This window comes from Diorhabda sublineata, chromosome 1 (genome assembly GCF_026230105.1).
Source record: "Diorhabda sublineata isolate icDioSubl1.1 chromosome 1, icDioSubl1.1, whole genome shotgun sequence".
In the NCBI taxonomy this organism is placed as follows: domain Eukaryota; kingdom Metazoa; phylum Arthropoda; class Insecta; order Coleoptera; family Chrysomelidae; genus Diorhabda; species Diorhabda sublineata.
This window is the reverse complement of record NC_079474.1, coordinates 32,427,236-32,449,470: the sequence shown is the minus strand read 5'-3', so window position 1 is coordinate 32,449,470 and position 22,235 is coordinate 32,427,236. Positions and strand designations below refer to the sequence as shown.

Sequence of the window (22,235 nt, the reverse complement as noted above, 5' to 3'; positions counted from 1 at the left end):
AAAATATATTGAAAAGAACAGATTGCTGAACCAAAATGGGAAGTCATATACGACTTTCATCACTTCATGAAAAATATTACGTATTATACGATGAATACAGAAATAGTTCAACGTTTTTTATGAAGAATTGTTTACTATTTAGCAATAATTTGAAGATTTTATTGATAATTAAATGTCGAAATATACTTATCCAGCAAGAACTACGCTCCTAATACTTTCAAAATTTATTTAATTTTGTTTTTTCTTATAATTAAAAAGCCAGGTGATCACATTTTTCTAAGGTACCCTTAAAATGTTTTCTGGTAAATGTTCCAACATCATTAATCCTATTTCGAAGGAAAAAACTAATTGCAAGTTCCAAATTTACCCGTTCCTCGCGATCTGTGACTTTTGGGCAGAACAAAATGGCAATTAGACCAGTTCACCTTCCCTGAAAATGATAACTTGGTTATCCAAACGCGCGTCGTTCAGTGTAATTGTGAGTGTTAGTGTAGTGGTAGTGTAAACAGTGTGTTCAGTATAAATATCACCAACGGTTCCATAAATTCCAACTTAATTAGGCCGGGGGCGAGGTTAAGAGGCGTAGCCCAGGTGGGGTTAGGTTAATTAGTTAATTAAACTATAAAATAATTCCAACGCGAAGTTATTTTCTAGACAATTTTGGCTGCAAAATGATACAAATATCGATATCTCGAAAATGAAGCGACATATCGAAAAATTGTATTTTTCCTTTTCCTTTTGGATCGATTTACAAAATGGCTTAGCCAGATCCCGGCGCCACGGAAATCTTTCTCGTGCTAAACTATTTATTATTAACTTTTTGTTACAAACATCATTCAGTTTACATCTTTTCATTGCATGGGTTTCGTGATTTTATTTTGTGTGACGACTAACATCTATTTTTATTTACCTTGTCTAAAATCGCGTTAACTTTACAAAAAAGTCACAACCCTAGCTGCTGGAAGTGATACTTTACTTCAAAGGTCTGTGTGATATGAGAAAAACTTAAAACTTCCAAAGAATTACGTGTTTTCGTGATGCAACACTTTTTTTTAAAACAGCCAAAAGTTACAACAAAATATTGACCAAAAATCTGCACCAAAACTAGAATCTAAATTTTTACAAACTCAAACGTACCATTCACCAAATTTGAAACAGATTGACTTCGAAGGACTATACGATATTAGTGAAGTAGCAAGAGACCTAAAACCGATTAAAGAACTAGAAATTTCAAAAACTGCGACAATATTTGGTCCATAATAATCATCATCTTCATTGCATTAATAATCCTGTATTTTGTAATAAGATATAGAAAAAACTTGAAGAAGATGAAACCAAACAAGATGGAAGACATTTAATTATTTTTCGACCTCAAATAGAGAGAAATTACCTATTAATCTTTTATAAAATAATCATTTGTAAACTCTGAAGGGTAGGTTTTCAATATTCGTACTTGAGTGTTGAAACACTGATATCACAGAAAGTTTTTTATCGACACGACCCGTAAAAGTTATTTCCATCACCCGTACGAATCCTACTGACTGCGCCAATTACGTGTTTTCGTAACAACTTTATTAACACAAAAATACAATAAAATATTAACTGAACAAAAGTTACAAAATATTAATAGAATGTTACAACAAAATCTTGACCAAAAATCTATAATACAAGTATATATAATAAAATAAATGATGAGTTTACAAATGAATATTTTATGAAAGATTAACAACTTCCAGGTCCGTTTCATGAAGTGTTTTTTGTCTGTTAATAACCTCAACCTAAAAAATTGATTTAAACAAAAAAAAGTACGTTATATAATGTATATATGTTCAATAATAATCACATCTACTTATATATACGTTCAATTAAAATAAATGTAAATGCAAAACAGTATAAATTCACACACGATATTTCGAACCGAAGTTCAACCAAAGTTGTTGGCAAGTTAATTGAATAATAACCAGAAACAATTTTATAGTACGAGGTACATTCGAGAACTTTTTAAATGAATGAGCTTCGAGAAATTAACATTGAAACTTTGGATTTGGATGGAGAAATCATTATTTCAAATATTTATGTTTTCTAAACAATTCTCAAAAAAGTTTCAAGGCTACAAACGTTCACGGCGCATGAAATAATTTTCTGAGCGTTCCACATTGCAATTACGATCGTTGTGACCGTTGAAAGAATTAGCGAAATTTTCAAAACGCAAATTGCAACTTAAAGTTTTCGCTTCATTTTTTCTGTTCTGCCATATTAATCACAACGCTCAAAACTTTGTAATCAATTCCGCTTGGGTGTACGATGATACGCTCTGGACTAAGTGGAACGGGAAAGAACATGGTCATGAACGTGATTGTCGTGAGTGCTCAATGGGATGTACCCACAGTATATTAGATAACAGTGATATTTGACACGTGGGAATGTTTAGGCGTGCGGAATCCAAACGAGTTATGTACAGAATTCTTCTCATGACTCCAACAACGCAATAAACTTTTTTTAAATTTACATATTTTCAAATTAACTGTTTATTGTGTGAATAAATAATTGAATGCCGATACTTTTCAAAAGTTTTTTTTAAATATTTCTTCTATTATTTGAAAATATCTATCTATCTAAAAATCTTTTTGGTAATTTGCTTCTCAAATATTTCGATAGCAACAATTTGGTCAAGGACATTTATTCTCATCAAACAATACAATTAGGCATTAAAGGTAATGTATGGCATTATAACTATTGTTGTTGTAATACAAACCTGTGTTTAAAATTGTCGTGATGTTAACAACTGACATTGAAACTGGTTTTCATTTTTTTTTATCTAATTACACAATTTAGTATGTAATATTAAAATATAACGCAAATTAGTGATTTATTAATAATTGTGTATATTAATTACCCCGAAGAGTATAAACTACAATATTTTTTTTGTACTAGACCAGGGACTCCCAAAGTGTGAGTCGTGATCTGTTATCAGGTCGCAGAAAAACACAACTACCGGACCGTCTAAATTCCGATGCTCTAATTGGCGTTGGCAGTGAAACGAATTCCTTCAAATTTAAACATATTTTTGGAAGAATTTGTCAAATAATGTGTTAATCGACAAGATCTGACAAAGGAGACGCCAATTGATTTAAAATGACATGAATTGCCTTGAATCGAAATCAATCGACGTCAAGTGACTATCGATCTTAATCGAATTCAATATATGTTAATCGACAGATCTGACAAAACTAGACGCCAATTGACCTGAAATGACATGAATTCCTGTGAATCGACATCAATCGAAGTCAACAGACTCCAGAAGACATCAATCAATATCAATTGAAATGATTTGAATTGCTGTAAATCGACATCAATAGACACCACAAGACATCAAGTGACTATCGATCTCAATCGACTTCAATGGATTGTTAATAAACGAGATGTGACAAAACTAGACGCCAATTGACCTGAAATGACATAAATTCCTATGAATCGACATCAATCGATGTCAATAAACACCAGAAGAGATCAATCAAAATCAATTAAAACGGAATGACATGGATTCCTGTGAGTCGACATCAATAGACACCGGAAGACATCAATCAACATCAATTGAAATAAAATGACATGAATTGCTGTGAATCGACATCAATAGACATCACTAAACATCAATCACCAACAAATAATAACAATCAACTTCAATCGGTTTCAATGAATTGTTAATCGACAAGATCTGACAAAAGTAGACGCCAATTGACCTGAAATGACATAAAGTGATTTAATAATTCAAAAAACGACTCTGTGAAAACAACTATTTCCAAAAGGAAATTTCAAAGACTGAAAAATTATATAAAATCATTGAAATCCATAAAAACTACGATAAAGAAGATTTACATCTTAAAACAGTGTTAATTTCAATGCAAAACATCTTTCGTAGCTAATAGACTACCCTCCGTATTTTCCTTCAAAGAATATTTGATCATTTTTCTGAAAATGAAAAAATGCTCAATTTTGGTAAACAAATTGATAATTTAATTAGCGTTTAATGTAACAATGAACATCCAAACATAAGCTGCGATCCCAGCCTTGGTGTATTTAAAAAATTAAACAGATTAAAATTACTATGTAATTAATTAATTGATTACTCATGTTATTGTTATATAAGTTTTTTTCAATTTAAATAATAATAAATAAAATTTGAAATTTCGTTACGGGACGCGTTCAAAAAAGTTTCGGAAACGCTGTACTAGAATAATATTCATTACCAAACGGTTTTTATCAAGGCTCCAATGTCAATTAAACACTCCTTATAATTACGGCATATTCTACTCATCATTCTTATATCCATTGGCATGAAATGACCGAAGAATTAATCGCCATTTTAAGAACATTTTCAATGTCGTAATATTAATTCACACTAACCTTGTTTTAACCCTAATTACGACATACTAACTTCCTCCAACCTTACACAATATTTTTATCTTAATTTCAATTATCAAAATTCTGATATTAATTTTACAGTTAGTTCAATAGTTTTTCTTGTAAACTGATAAAACTTTTAATTAAATTATTTTCTGCCTTTTCTCGTAGGATATTATAGTTTAAAAACATGCCTTTCTTTAGAAATCGTTCGAAAAAGAAGAGCTAGTAATAATGTGTTCTATAAACAATCGATTATATAAAGGGTGTCTCACAAATACAAAAGACGTTATTACATAATCGTACAAAAAGAAAGCCTTAATATTCGAACTCAACGTTCAGCAAGATCTTTAAGACCTTGATAAAACCAACCTTTGGACTTGTTTTAATATGGATACAAAAATAAACGATGAATTTCTTCTGTAGAAACACTTGAAATCTAAATGCAAAATATGACAATTCGACCTAGTTCGCTTGTGTCATACACGACACGAAATGCAAAAACTTGGAACTTGAAAGTTGTGTGGACCGTGTTGCATTAGAAATGCATCCTAAGATGAAAGAAATTGTCGCAAAGCATTTCCAACAGAAAGTTTCAAAATTGTATAGTAAATCAAGTGACCATAGGATTATTCGTTAATCTATTAAGTAGCTGTCATACTTGTCAATAATACACTTAAAACTTAAACATTATAACTTAAAAGTTATAATGGAAGACTTAAGTCGAGTACGCAGATATGCATTTCAAATATGAATTAGCTTCTTTAAACTGTTTAGAGGCCACAATACGAATGTTAGAACGTATTGATTGGAGGTTAAGAGAAAAAAATAGAGATAGGTGAATGTAATTTAGCATGTTGTACAATCAGAATTCAGCAATATATTATAAGTAATTTTAATAATGGGACGTCGTTTAGGACGGCAGAATCGTTTGTTATTTTTCAATTTAATGGTATTTTTCACTGTTTGAAGTAAAAACAGAATTACTATTAACAATATAGTAGAAAAATTTCAAGAAAATAGTTGGTTTTGCTGAAACGTTCTGAAATACTGATAAATCTAGTTTTATTTTTATTCGTATCATATTAAGTAAAACTTAAGTTGTAATAATGATAGGCATTGAATGAATAATATTTTCTAAAATGTATTTACTTATCTTTATCAGTTTATATACATAAGCAAAAACAATAAAATGAATCTTGTCTGAATGTTAGTCTTCCCAATATTCTCATACGGGCTAAAGATCTCAAATATATTAATTCATTTTAATTGCTGAGCTGTAAGACATTGTTTAATCTTTTGGACACGTTGCTACATGACGAGATGACAATAGAGTCCAGGGAAAAAAGAAGTAGAAGACGAGACAAGTCACTTGAAGATCGAGAAATATAGAAGGAAGAATAAAAGAAGGAATAGAGACATTCCAAAGAAGTCACGACTCTCATGACTGAAGAAACGAGCAAAGAGACAGATCTTTAATTTACATTAGACATATATATTGATGTTTAAACAGAAAAAGATACTGATAACCATAAAGTAATAAAAAATTATTTCATTAATTGAGGTATTGAAAAACTTGTTTTAATAATGGAGGTAAACAGAGTTGGACAAATTATTTCAGGACATTAACAAATCAGAATATTTATATTGAAGAGTCAGCGAAAAGACGAGATATTATAAATAAGAATGTAATTATTTGGGCATTGGAATAATAATTCATAATTAAATATTAATTTCTACTTACTGGAATCACCCAATTGACAATCAGGTATAGTAATGTATCTAAAGCTACCACTACCCTCAGGCGGTTTTTCTGTGAATTTGGTAATCATCGTAATGTCATGTCCAGCTTGCCTTAATCCCGTAGCCAAAGATCTACCTAGTATGTAATGACTTCTCGATGGCAGAGAAAATACCATCAAAATTTTCGATCCTTCCGATACGTTTAATAGAATTAAACAAGAAATAAGAAATAAAAACACCCGCGACATTTTGAAGTATTCGTTTTTAAACTATTTCTATACGTGAATCGAGCGTTTCCCCGCTCGGATAATTGTAAACTGAGAGAAGTAGTGCTTGCCTAGTTCAACGTACCTATCGAAAATAAATGTTACTATGGACGTGTTCAGATAAGAAGTGGAACTTCATGAAATTAATTTTGAAGACTTGTGCTAGAAAAATATTGTTATGCAGCTAATAATAGTGTCGAGAAGTGTGCTTTTTGTAAGAAATAAGAAAAAGTCATAAATATAGGTGACGTTTCGTTCCACGCTGGGTTAGGTTAGGGTAGAATAAAATTGTAAGAATTTTAAGTAACAAAAAACTAGAAATAAGTATGGTCTTAGAAGTCGACTGTAACTTTGTTATTTTAAATAGAACACCCTGTATATTAATACATTTTTGAAATCTACGAAAAATTTTATTATACTTTTGTCTAAAAACTTTTTTCGAAAAATCCATACTTGTTGAGTTATTAATATTTTTGTACAAAATTTGACCGTTGCAGACCCTTATAAATTATATTTTTACGAGGATACCCTTAAAGATATGAAAATGGTTTCTGTTCGGTTGCTTTTAGCAAGGTCAGACGTATTTGAATCTATGCTGAAATATTTTTCATTTTATACAGGGTGTGTATAAAAAGTGTTCAAAGTTTAACGTCATAAATATCAAATTTCTTTATTTTTTTTAATAGAACCACTCGGTTTATCTGTTTTAATGGTAAGAAATAAGGCAAATTCATGTATACTTTCCTGTACCTAAACTTACCGGAAGTCGACCATCTTTGATAATATTTTAGTTGAAAAGATCGTATCCGAAAACCCAAACGTAGAAATTTTAAGTATTTTGCCATATAAAGATAGTTTTTAACTCATCGTGGGACACCTTGTATATGCCCCAAACAGTTTCGTCAAAATTTTCTTTCATTTATTGATATTTCTATCTACCCCCCCCCAGAATAATTTCAGTGAAAATGCGATTTAAGGTTTTTTCATTTAGTAATGAGGTTCAACTTTTGTATCTTTGAAAGTTTAGTACAGTAGCAACTTTAAAGGTGCTGTGCGTAATTCATTATGATTCGGTCCATCAGCAATTGATGAAAAACGTTAATATTTGATCATTCGTAAAAAAGTATATGTTCCGAACATATTCTGAACAAAATATGAGCATTTGAATCGTTCAGAAGACATTCGACATTTCAAAATACCGCGAACAAAGCATACATATTTTTCAAAACTTTCAAATTTACGTTATATAACTCGCTTTGTATGATCACTCGTCTCCGCCCTGGAGCAGGTCCTGTCTGGATTTAATGGTGCAGCACCTTTGATGTTTGTTTTTATATAGCAGGTGGTTTATTTACATTGTTTCTTTCGAGCTGATCTCTAGGAAGGTCTATTTATTTATTTGTAAACTTTTGAGAATCTCTTTTGGGATATAGTTTAAGAAGAGCCCCACGAATAGAAATAAATAAGAAAAATATTACAGTATCAACGTTCCTCTTCCGATTTTTTTGTATTACAGCGTTGTCATTCCACAACTGTAGATACTATAAATTCTTAGTGATATTAAAAAAAAATTACTACACCTTCAACCCTGTATATTTCACAAAAATATGAAACTGAAGGAATCCAATATGTACAATTACTTCGAAACACATTTGATCAATTGAAGCCAAAAATAAATCAGTGTTTCAAATGGCTTCGGAATGATAGAATTTTGGTAATTATCTAAAATCATCCCCCACCCTTATCGACTTGGGGTTGTTCCATTTTTTACCATATTTTACCATACAAAAAATAATAATCACTTATGGTTACGTCAATTAACAAGTAAATGTTCATAATTCCACTGAATTAATTTCATATATTTTTCACATATTATTTTCACTATTTAGCTGTATTTTTTGTTTATATGTTTTCAAATAAAATTTATGATCTGTTAACACACGTAATTCCGAAAATGTAAAATTTTTATTGTTTAACCCTGTATATTTTGTTAACAAGGGATGATCGACGGCTGGAATATTTTTTTTGTATTCAGTACACTTTTCTTTATTACCCTCCACAACCCCAAATCGATAGGGGCTTGGAGGTTATTTTTACATAATTACCAGAATTTTTTATACATGGTTTACAATTTTTTTCAAATTTCTAGATTTTTTGACGTAGTAATTAAAAATATACGAAAAACCATAGAAAATTAAGTATTTTTGCGGAAAAATCCAAAATAATATTAGTTTCCGAATCAAATGTATAGTTTTCTGGAATAAATAATTCAAAATTGATTTTAGCTAGATAATATCAGTTTTCTTAGTTTTTACTGTAACAATAATTTTTGTAGTAACATTTTAAAATATGCAAGAAAGCATTAACATTATCTTGACCATAGAGAAATATTATGAAAATATCCTTAACGAGACCATTCGCTAAAAGTAAGTTTTGAAACGGTGTTGGCAAGAATTCGAAACCAAGAAAACGATGACAGTTACCACAAACGAAAAAAAAATGATGAATTTAATGATTGGATCAGTAGTTGAGACTTTCAAAATTATACCGTTTAGTGACGATGACGATGATTTATTGCATATTGTTTTTAACTACTGGAATATATTTCATCAAATCAAAATGAGACAAAAGATAACATTGTTTATATTTAGAAAAGTTTTATAGCTGACGATGCAGCTGTTTGTTTATGATAAACACAATTATAAATGAACACAAAGTAAACTATATGTGAACATAATATGTCCAAACAAATAATTCACTTATCTTAGATTTTAAATTTTGACACGTAGTATTTTTAATTTCTATTTCTTTTTTCACAGCACTGTTGTAGAACTGCCGATGTGTACAATTCAGTCTGCGCCCCTTTCCTGATGGTGGGATTAAACCAGTAGATAAACTATTCAAAAAAGCCTGTAATCGATTTGGAACAGTTGTATCCGATCAATGATTTATCAATTCATATAAAAAAATGTCTAGCCTTTATTGACAAACAGGTACTTATTTAAAAAAAAGGGCTTTTGGTCTGTGCAAACTTCTAATGTTCTGTACGGCTCGTGGTATAAAAGATCAGAACTTGTATTAGCTCATGTACATTTATTAAAACTTTATGAAAAATATTTAGATTATTCTGTGATAATATTCAAAATAACCGTAGGTACTAACTCTTTTTAATTGACAACCCAATGATCTAAGACATATACATATCATTGTTTTGTGACAGTTTTTCTTATCTTACTTTCATCTAATTCTAAAATCACTCGAAACTAAGATACAGATTACTAAGTGGAAGAAAATTCTAACATTATTTAAAATATCACATTTCAGCTTATAAATGATCTTAAAGTTAAATAACTACACAATATCTATCTACTTCTTGCATTTTCCTGAAGAGTAAATAAAAGAGAACTTATGATAAGAAAAAATAATTAGCTGCATAGAACATATAAATGACGATTGTCCAATATCCAAAATTGTTATGTTAATACAACCGTGAAACTCATATTCATTGAGACTAAATATATATTCAAATTAAATGATCATTGTTTTTATTCACTACTCCTTAAATGATTTTACTTTGACTTACAATGTATTTCTATTAATGCATAACTACGCCACAATGTTAATGTGAGATAAATAACCTTGAAAACTATTTGTAGCGTCCCGACAGTTCAATAAAGATTTAAGCTACCGTATACAGAGGCAAGTAAACATCTTTTAATATTTGATTTGATTTGAATTTGAATTATGGGGTACATAAACATTTCAAATTCTTTGGAACAAAAACTTAAAATGGATGTATTATTTGTTAATTAAAAAAGCCCTTTGTAAATAAAATAATTAATCAGTATATGTTGGAATAAAAATTTAATAGGTTCGTTTTTGGTAGCTGCATTGGAACTGTACTAAACTGAACCACTGCAGACCAGTTCATGAGTGTATAGATTGTTGTATTTGAGGTTATTTGATGTGATTCTGGCCTTGTAGTATTAACAATAATGTAATCCAGATTCTAGATTACACTTATTGCACTGCACTGGCTGAACTGACTCTAGACTCAGTGCAAGCAGTACAATGAACTGGGTGAACTAGTTCTCTTGCACTGCTACTAAGAACAGCGACCCTAACGCTGGTTCTACTACAAAGATCACTTTAGTGTACACTTCTGAAGTAGTTCTGCCAGTGCAGCTACCAAGAACAAACCTAATGAACTTAATGTCAATACTGAAAGTTGAATTTGACGTTACCGCATTTTGAGATTATGTGAGCTTTGTTTACTGTGTTATTTTTAGCGAAATTTTGGATTGAACTTGTATTTATTATTATAATCAGTTATTCTAATAACTAATTTGATTTTTTATCAATTTTACATCTGTAATACAATAAATTATCAACTTATTACATTTTATAATATCTAAAATGCCGTGAGAAGGAAATATTACCAGGCTCATTTTAATACTTATTAGTGGTGAAGAGTGTTTATAATATGTAAATCTGTGTAGAATTTTGAAAATTGCATTAAGTGCCTGATTATACTTGTAACGGTCTTAATTAACCAACAGCTATTTTCAGAAAATGGCTGGAAAAAAAACTTCACGAGCACAGGAGTTCACTATAAATTTGAGTGAACAAGAACCTCTTTCATTTGATCAGGAGGTACAGGGTGTTTCATAGTGATCCAACTACTGTAGTTGGAAAAAAAACATACTTATTTTTATATGTATTTATTGGTATGAATTAAAAGATAAGAAACAAAATTTTTGAGGAAGTGGTTGAGGAATACTCCTTATCTTTTCTTCAATATTGTTTCGTAAATCTGTCAAATTTTGTGGATTATTCTCGTAGACCACGCTCTTAAGATAACCCCACAAGAAAAAATCAGGTGGGATCAAGTCAGGGTTCCGAGCTAGCCATTCAATATCACCTCTTCGTGAAATCACCTTTTCTGGGAACAACTCGTGCAATGCTAGTGAGCTGGTGTGCGTTGCTAGAACCATGTCAGCCGGTTATAATGCTCATATTGTTGCAGTTAAGGCTCGAAAAAATTGCGTATCATGTCGACATACCGTGCAGAAGTTATAACAACTGTATGTCCTCTGTTATTTTCATTATAGTAGGACCCAATAATGCAGTTCGCCGACATAGCGACCCAACGGGCGTTTATCTAAGGTCTTGTCTCCTAAAAACGACAAGTTTTCATCCAAATGAAAATGTGCCTGAAGAACATGTTGTTGAAATTGTTAAATCTCTCTAACATTGCTTTCACAAAATTCAATCATTTTCATGTAGTGCTTGCCCAATCTGAATTGTACAGGCCTTTAGGTGTAAATTGGAACGCATTTTGCGATGAATTGTCGCTTTTGATAATCTCAGTTGAATCGAGGCTGTCGGTTTACAGAATATGCTACGGACTGAATGTTTCCAGGCGTTCTTGTTGTCCTTGAACGGCCATGATGCATTTCGCCAATAGTGTTTCCAGTAGTATTGAATGTCTGGATCCAAGCTAAAATTGTTGCATAGCTTGGAGCTTCCGCAATGTTACGCAATCGATAATATTATCGATACAACCGTCCAACTCGAATAAGTAATCGATTGTTCTTGAAATACGCGCGCACGCAAAACGAGCGTTGCTCTCCCGTGTACGGCATGATGTATTATACTAAAGTTGATATTTATTTAAGGGTTTTATATATTTATATATTACAACAAAATTTGGTGAAACGATGGCTTAATACACAGCAGTTTTTACAAGATACAAAATGAGTATAAAAGAAAACCATGGTAAGGGGTGACGAAGAATATTAGTTTTACTAATTGTTTTTACCAAGTTGACACAAATTTTGATTTGATTCATATGAATATTGTTCCTAACGTATTAGTCACGTGATGGAAGGTCTCCACCGTTTCTAATTTATGTTTGTTTTTTTGTTCAATGTAGATAAAATAGAAATGTAACTGATAAGGTCTGGAATATGATGATGAACACTTTTATCGGTTAATTCTGAAAGGAATTGTTTGTGTTACAAATAATTTAGATAATAAGGTTCTAGTAAAATGCATTCTAACAACAATATTCTATATTAATAATAAATTATTATTTATGTAAATTTGAATTTCGCTGTCTACGTTTTTAATTTGGAACAAAAAGGAAATAATTTTCCGGTTGAGATTACATATGATACTTGGAGAACTATTATAATGTAATATTTTGTTCAATGTTTCAATTTCCCTGATAGATTAATATCGTTATGAAATTTTCCAGAAACTAATGTTTTTATTCAAGTTGCTTTTATATAGGTGAAAATTAAATTTATTTAATAAAACCTAAAAAATTAGTACTCTCAAAATTCACTAGGGAAATCGTACGATTACTTTTCATTCATACAGACAGTGAAGCAGTTCGTTTTATCCAAGACGACCCACAATATCAAAAAAACAATCCTAAATTAGCCGTCAAGAAGACATAGGGACAAAAAACCCGTTCAAACTGTTTGTTTCAATTTAATTATCTGTACTGAATACAATGTGCACGAAATTGTTCAAGATTCTCTTTCGCTACAACCGTTAAATCAGTCTCAGCTGAGGAATATTCAATTCTGCAAAATCTTCGACACATACTGTGCATAATGAGAATTTGCCATATCTAACCAAATCACCAAAATGACCTTTAGGATACTTTTTCTCTATAAACTGCATTAATCTAGATCTTTCCATATATTTTGGCGGTTGCAAAATTCCAGGAGGACTGAAGAACTACTACCAGAAAATATCACCTACCATATCACACAAGTTGAGTTGAACTTTTTGCGACTTTTTGAATACACTTTTGATTTTACTTCCTCACATTTTTGGCAATAATAAGCCTTACCTTTAGCGGGGAAATCTCATTATCACTAAAACTTCTAAATTTTGATTTTTTGTTCGATTTGTTGTCAATTTTCTTGATTTTTGAACTACATTTCGTTCTTTCAGAATATTTTCGTACATATTTTATATATATAACACGCTGACACAATTATTTGTCTAGTTATTCCTATTCTTCATAGTGATTAACCGTAACGATTTCTTCAGATCTTGACTGTGTTTATAAAATTTTTCTCTTAGATGTTTACCGAGTTCCAACAACAATTTCCAAATTCGTCACTACCAAATCGTTCAACAGTGTAGACCAAAAATTTTTGAAAATGGGCTCTGTTGACTACACGACGCGTTCTGAACGATCGGCATCTGTAACAACTAATGAAAATATAGAAACTGGCATTCGCGCACTTATTTAGATCGCAGATTAGAATTTTGCGAGTGGTACCTCGGATTCAGTTAAGCTAAATGGTACTTCGTGTACTGGAACGACCAGAAACCTCGCGTCTTCATAGAAAAAGAATTATACCTGTATGGGGTGTGTATGAGGGCAGGTATCCATGCATGAGGTCTCGTGGGATCGTACTTTTTGATGCTCACGTGCCAGTTATCTGAAAATGCTGAAAAAAAATCTACGTGGACAAATGGACAACGATCCAAAGCTCGCGAAGATCCGACATTTCATGAAGGATGGAGCTTAACGCATTTTTTTCCGGACTTATGTCGTCCTCTGTATTATTTGGGATTGATGTGTGTCCTACTGGTATAATTCTTAGATAGACTATCAACGAAATTAAGCTTAAATATCAACGTAATAGATTGTCCCATCCACGAGGTTTTGCTTCTCCATGATAAAGGCAGTCTCCACTCGAAGCAAATACTTATGTGACTTCTAGATCTTTGTACTCCTTGTAGGAGATTTTAGAATTTAATTTATGAGAACGGTATGAAAAAAACTACCATAATATTGGGAAAAACGTATAATGGAAGGAAGGAATTACATTAAGAAATCATTTGTGGATATGTTAATGTTTCTTCCAAAAAGGCGCTCAAACTCTCACTTTATTCTATGAAGAATTCATTAAACGTAAAGTGAGTTAGACAAAACCTGCATCATTAATGGAAAGAAAAATTTTCTCGACAGAACTAACATAAGCAGCCGCTCTTATATTTATCCCCAAGTTATGTTTCTGAGCGCTCTCCTTTATAGCTTTAGCTGATCGTTCCATTGTAAACGACAATCCGGAATGTACAATATCTTTTTCAGAAGCGCCCGCTATGCGTTCTTGGAAAGCCTTCGACGGTACGATGGGAATGTCTCCAGCATCGCAGAATTTTCTCTGTAAAGATTCTTGAACGGATTGGAGTAGATGATAGTTGGAGTCTCTTTCATATTTGAAGGTCAACCGCCCGTAAGAGACGTGATTGATATTTTTCAACCATTCGAAGTACGAGACTGTAACACCTCCAGCGTTACAATACAGATCAGGTATTACTAGAATATTGTTTTTTAGTAATATTTCATCGGCGGCTGGAGTGATAGGACCGTTGGCGCCTTCGGCTATAAGTTTCGCCTTTATATTACCGGCGTTTTCAGCTGTGATCACTTTTTCCATTGCGGCTGGTATTAAAATGTCGCATTCATGACTTAACAGATCCCCGTCGAATTTTTCCGCTCCAGCGAACCCGTTTATCGTACCGTTAGCTATTTTGTGATCTTCGAGTTGTTTGGGATCTATACCTTGTTCGTTATAAATCGATCCGTCGATTTCTTGTATCCCAATCACCTTACCACCAGCCCTAACTACGTATCTCATACTATGTAATCCTACATTTCCTAACCCTTGTATTATTATCCTTTTATCTTTTATTCCTGGTTCTAAACCGATTGTTTTCATGAGACTTTCGTCGTTTATAAATTCGTGAATACCGTGATAAATACCGCGACCTGTAGCGGATATTCTACCGTGGATACCGCCTTGATTGATCGGTTTTCCAGTCGTAATAGCGTGATGATTTATATCCATGTATCCTATGGTTTTTGCGTAAGTATCTGCTAACCAAGACATTTCTCTTTCTCCTGTACCCATATCAGGTGCTGGTACGTCCGTACAAGGACCGATAAAACCCTTTTTGGTGCATTCTAATGTGAATTTTCTCATAACTTTTTCTAATTCGTTAGGTGAATATTGTTTAGGATCTATTTTTACACCTCCTTTGCTACCACCGAATGGTACATCGACGCACGCGCATTTAAAAGTCATTAAAGCCGCTAATGCTTTAACTTCATCTCTACAAACGTCTGTGGAGAAACGTATACCGCCTTTACATGGTGTTCTATGAGCGCTGTGATGAGCTCTATAAGCTTCAATAATCTCGTACGTTCCGTTATCTCTTTTAATTGGTAATGCTAATTCTAAAACACCGTCACAATTCTGCATATATTGTAATATACCAGTCACTCTATTTTGTCCTTGTTCTTCCGTCATTTTATTTCCTTTTTTCTTAAGGAGATCCTCTACTAATTTATCTTCAACTATCATTGCAGCTTTATGGAAAAAATATTCTACCATGTCGAAAAACTGCGGATTTGGATTCTTATCCATGTCTTTTAACCTCTCCGGTAATTGGTGAGCATACCTTTTTACTTGGAAAAAACTAGCCGCTTTTAATTTCCTGCTACTGAAAATTTTACCCGAAATCTTTTTTTGCGTTAAAAAGTTTTTGTGAATACAACGCATTTTGGTGTTTATAACGTATTTCGATTGGAATATTACAAAACGAATGTTTTAGTTATCTAATTTAGACGTAAATAAAATTTTTTCAATATGACAAACATGACACAAACTGTTAAAAACAAACAGAAAACTTTATTCCTTACTCATGACGTAACTTTTAATGATTATTTTTCACAACGAATTATTATAGTCTACTAAAATATTATGTTTATAATCTTCAACACTAATAGAGTAAGTACGATAAGATACTTTATTTTTCACTAGATTTTGTCGCTATAATAGCAAAAAAGTTGCTGTCAAGAAGGGAGTGCGACAAGGTTGCATTCAGTCACCTCTCCTATACAACAAGCACTGACAGAACTATCAGATGGCATCAAAATCAACGGAGAAAGCAATTAACAACATTAGATATGCCGACGATGCAGTAATTATAACAAATAACAACGACAATAACAAATATAAGCAGCAAGTTAAGAATATGGACTCTCCTTTGAATGTATCAAAAAATTATTAGCAAAAGTCAACGTATCCTCCAGTGGGTCTAATACAGCGATGGGGAAACTTTTTTCTTCGCGTGCCAATTTTTGCTAACGAAATATATGGCGGGCCAAGTTGAGACATTACATTATTTACTAAACTGAAAATATTGCCATATTTTTTCTGAAATACCAATTTATTGTGCAATATTAAAAAATAACATTTAATTAATTGAAATTTAATTAGCTGCGAAGTAGAAGGTTAGGTTGAGGGGCGCTGGTCTTTGTGGGAACATGTGACATGTGAAACTGTTTTTGTTTCTGCATGACTTCGTCATAAGCCGGCTTCATTTTTAACAATGAAAAAAGGAGGTCATCCGAAAGCCTATTACGAAGACAATTTTTTCATTATTGAAAACATTTGTTCGCACAAATAGCTTGTACCAAACATAACCATTATTTTCTGGGCGTGGGAAACTATATTTGAGTATTGTGTCTGAGATAAGGACTGCTGGTGTTCAAAAATAGTTGCCTCAAATAGGTAGTGCATTCGACGACAGTCGGACTTACGGGTTTTGTGCCCGACGTGTACTGCCTTTACTGCCAATTCATGAGAATGTAATTTCTGATGAAAAGAAAATTGTACTTAACTTTTGTTTGCTGGCCCGCGGGCCGTAGTTTCCCCATTCCTGGTCTAATAGATAAACGGTCATGACATAGATCTGGTAAAAACGGACCACGATAAACGCGAAATGGGACCAGGCATCAGGAGTACGATCACATAATTATAGAAGGAGCTCGAGATACGTTTAACAACATGATAATCCAATCAAAATAGACAAAAATAAGTCATAACTTATAGCTGAAAATTGACAGAGACGTTAAATACATCATTATAAATGAAATGTCAAAAGTCTCCTTCGATCCTACTTCTGCAAAAAATTTTATTCACGGTCAAAAGTACAAAATTAAGGTTTTTTCCATTTTTCTCGAAAACAGTAAGTGATATCGTAAAAGTAGATCAGAAAAAAGTTGTAGATCATACAATTCTCTATAAAAATAGTCTAGTCACTTTTTCTCTTACGACTCACCATTCGTGAGATATCGGCGTTTTAATCATTAGAAAATTCATATTTTACATAATATGCACTAAAATGCAGCCTGTATACGTCACCGGATAAATAATATAAATGAAATAATAATAATAATAATAAGAAACTATTGGTTTGTGTTACTTGCACAATAAAACTTATATACATTAAATGTATATTTTAAAATATACGACTACTGTTAGTCCCTTATTCCCTTCGTCGGTAACCTTGAGTAACATCTGCTAGCTACAAATGGAATTCGTTTTCTTCTTGCAATATGTGGTGATCCAAAAAAAATGATTCCATAGACCAATGAAGATATTTGAAGTTTGTAAAATCTACATGGAACAATAAAACAGTACAGTTGTCTTGTCTGCCTCCAACATCTGCTTCTGCCTTTCAACACCACTTGTATCGTGTGTATTATCAAGTTCAAGTGTGGCTAGGCAATGAGCTGGACCCAGAAGAATGGGGTTGGAAATTAACAGATAATTATTTGGAGCCAATTCAAACTTTACTCCCGCCTGCTCCAGAAAAACTACTCAACACTATTTTTTGCAAATGTAAGACGGATTGTAGTAAAAATTTTGGTTGTCAAAAAGTGGGATTATTTTGTTCGCCAGTATGCATCAATTGTCAGGGACAGACTTGCTCCAATATTGAAATAAATACAACAGATGAAGATATTTATGATATTAATGAAGAGATTATTGATGCTTCCTTTTTCTTAGAACAGCGAACAGAAATTCTGCAAGAAGAAGAGAATGAAGAGGAAGATATAATTGTCGAAGTAGAATTAGACAATCACCTTATATAATGACATGTAAAACAAACAACCTATTCCACTTTAATTATTAGCAATATTACTATTCTTTCAATTAATAGGATACGATCTGATTAAACTTTCTTTATTACAATAGATCGTGGAGTATACCTACTGGGGAAACCACGTTAAAAAAAATGCGCCAAGTACATTACCTCATAGGCGGTGCGGAAATGTGTGCATATTATGTAAAATATGAATTTTCTAATGATTAAAACCACGATATCTCACGAATGGTGAGTCGTAAGAGAAAAGTGACTGGACCATTTTTGTAGAGAATTGTATGATCTACAACTTTTGTCTAACCTACTTTCACGATAATACTTACTGTTTTGGAAAAAAATGGAAAAACCTTAATTTTGTATTTTTGAATAAAATTTTTTGAAGAAGCAGGATCGAAGGAGACTTTTGACATTTCAATTATGATCGTCAATTTTCAGTTCTATGCAAATTTCGCCAAGTCAAATGTCTTTTTTGACTGGACTATGAATAAACTACATACCAGCAAAAATATTTCTTTACAACTAAAATTAACACTACTCAGATGTTACATATTTTCTATTTTATTCTTTGATGTAGAGGCTTGGATCATAAGCGAGGCTACTTTGAAAATATATCCATGGGCGTAGCCAGCGAGGGGCAGGGAGGGGCAACTGAACCACCCTAAACCCTGAAAGGAAAAAATAAATTAAATAATTTTAATAAACCAAAAATTGAACCTAAAATATACATATTTTTAACTTTTTTCCATCCTTCAAGCATACTCAGAATGGCTTCAAAAGATTTCAATATTAATGCAGAATCTTTCATGGCATTTTATGAGTTGGGTGATGTCTCTGCAGAATTAGAATTGTGGTACAATATGTGGAAGAGAAAGAATTTAGCAGAAGACGAATTAAAGGACATTGAAGTAGTTGCCCTTTTGGAGGAAGCTAATGTTTTTCCCTGCAACAAGGCACGCACAGCTAATATATATAAGTGTTTTCCCATCCACTACTGCTACTGTGGACAGATCGTTCAGTACCTTACGAAGGGTGAAAACCTGGCTCTTGAGTACAATGGGTGATGATAGACTCACTGGGTTTGGTTTGATGAGTGTACATCAAAAATTTTTGAAAGAATATCAGTGCATATCACTGCATAGTGAAGGAAGTTTTGGATAAATTTAGTTTAAACCCAAGAAAAATGTTATTATTTTTCTTTTTATCAAAAAATTTTACATTTCGAACGACCATGGACCATGAACATGGTTTGCCCTCCCTGTTATAAATCCGGGTACGCCCATGAATATGTACGACGTAAGTTGTGCAGAGAATTGGGAAAGAGAAAGAAGTTGTCTTTATAGTAAAAAAAAACAGAAATTGGAGTATTTTGGCTACATACTAAGACATGATAAAAACCGTATTTGCAGTTGATTATCCAAGGCAAAGGCAAAGTGGATAGTAAGAACTAGGGAGAAGACGGCATTCATGGTTGCACAAGCAACGGATAAGGCAATGAAAAAAGACAGTTGAACAAAATTTTGGGCATTATTAGGAACAAATTAATTTAATTAACCAAAATGTGATTGTTTCCATTGGTCAAATGACCTCAAATGACAAGAATTGCCGTGAATCAATAGACATCGAAAAACATCAAATGACAATAGACGTCAACTCATGTCATATTTGAAGTCATTCTTCATTTCATAAACTAATTATTATGAGAATTTATTATTTATCGATAACTTCTTTACTTGTTATTCCAATATCAACATTTTGATACCATCAGATAGATAATTTCTGAACGCATTTGAATCGGTTTTTTTAAACAAAAGTAAGTCCAAAAAAGTAAACTTTCGGACAACTAAAAAAAACTATTTAAATCAAAATATCTCACTTAAAATATTTTTTAAAAAGTGTCAACGTGTAAAGAAATTCAATTTACAACAGGATTTGAAATTTTACACTTGTATCTTTATCCATATCCCTTTTAAAAAATCAAGTTGCAAGGAGATAAAAAAATATTAAATTTCAAGTAAAAACTGCTTTTCTTATTGTGAGACAATTTTTAAAGCTTACTAAAAAGATAGTAAAATGACTTTGAGGCCATGTTTCTGATTTATGGGTCATCGTTAGTTTCTTCAACCTCGAAATCGCTAGTAATCTCTTGAGATCTGTCATCATTTGGCCAGTCACAAATTTCTTTGAGAAATCCCCGATGCTCGTCTGAAAAGTAGGCTCTCAGTTTTTTAATATCTTCCATCTTTGCTGTTTTTATTGGCACTCGACCTTGATAAGCCTTAACCGAAAGTGTAGAGTGTCTGCTTTTGTCTTAGCCAATAAAAAGTTGTGATGAATAACACCATTTATTGTAGGGTAGGCTTTAAAACGTCCTTTTAACTTAAATTCATAAACGAACATAGAGAGAGAACTAACCTGAAAGTACATTTTATCCTTCTTATCAGTGTTTTTTCCTTTTTGTTTTTTGTAAAACTTATTTTGCCATTTTTTGAAATCTAAAACTACGTCAAATGATGCAACCTCATGAATACTTATTAAACCGTAATAAGTTTTGCAAAATTATGTCAGTTATTTCATGAACATCAAAAATGCTGTCATTAAAGCCTTAGATATTATTCCGAAATCCCTGTCATACGGGAGGAAACTGTGGCCGCGAACAGGGAAATACTGAATGACCTTTTGGAAACGAACCTTGACATCGCTTGATTTTTATTTTGGCTTTAACAGTTATCACTGAACAGACGAAGCTTAGTTGTACTGATTTTAGTTATTCATTAAGAAAATAACAAACCTCATCAGGGCTTTTCCGTGCTACACCCTCGTGGTACAAGAATAATGTAGTGTCGCCTAAAAAGATGTTTAGTTACATTTACTAAAATATTTTGGAGGTTATAATAACAATAAACAAAAATGAGCACTAACAGCTGACTGCAGATGACAGGCGAAAGTCCAGAAATCAAATAACAGAATCCATAGACGAAGTGGACTTACTCCGTCTTAAACAAAAAACACCTTTAGACTTGCGCCCTTTTAAATTAAAACCAAAAAATTGAAATGCTTATTTGACTCATTTCCACTCGTTATAAAATCGCCCGTTTTAACAAAAATCGATGTAGTCTGAAGTTTAGACTACAAAATACCAACACTTGAAAATCGAAAAATACTGAGCTTTCGCCCGTTTAAAAAACCGATTAATTTAACAGAAAACGTAAAAAATAAAAAAAATCCAGACCACTTCGTTTAAAGCTAATCACACTCCGTGTTTATTTACTTGAACTACTTTTCTCCAATAATTTTTTCGAAATTTGAGATCTGTCTATATTCTGTCAATACTAAAAAAACAGGTCAAGTCTTCATTAAATTTTTTTCATCATTAAATTTTTTGTGACTACTGTAAAATTTGGAGTTAAGAGATTTGTGAAAACCTTAAAACTCGAATTAATTTCTGAATACAGCTAGAGGCATATGTCATTCTTTTTAAAAACATTTTGTGAGGTTAAAAAAATTGTTTTCATTTTGACATTGACATTTCATTTTGACTGATTTCTATTTTCCTATAATTTCTATTTGTATGTGTGTTAATACTTCTAACTTGAGAGTGTAATAACTCCCCTGAAATAACAAGAAAATGATTCAACGGAATGAATTAAGAAATACACAAATATTTGGCAAATGTATACCCAACTGACAAATGATCCAGAAAATATTCAAACGCAAATTGTCAAACATAAGAATTAGACACGTGATAAACTAATTTATTGAAAATACCACTATTGGTACTTATTAGATGCACCTCGTATCACGAGCGACATATTTTGAATATTTAGTATAATTTGGAAT

The 22,235-nt window shown here is 32.1% G+C and overlaps 1 protein-coding gene across 1 annotated transcript in view; it reads right to left on the bottom strand.

The window, feature by feature from the left end:
- LOC130440860 (uncharacterized) overlaps positions 1-22,235 on the bottom strand; it is a 41,521-nt gene that overhangs the window by 7,009 nt on the left and 12,277 nt on the right. The window contains exons 6-7 of the mRNA XM_056774256.1: positions 14,417-15,947; positions 6,146-6,413 (exon numbers count right to left, since the gene is read on the bottom strand). Coding sequence (XP_056630234.1) covers positions 6,146-6,413; positions 14,417-15,947 — 1,799 coding nt within the window. The remainder of the gene's footprint in view (positions 1-6,145; positions 6,414-14,416; positions 15,948-22,235) is intronic.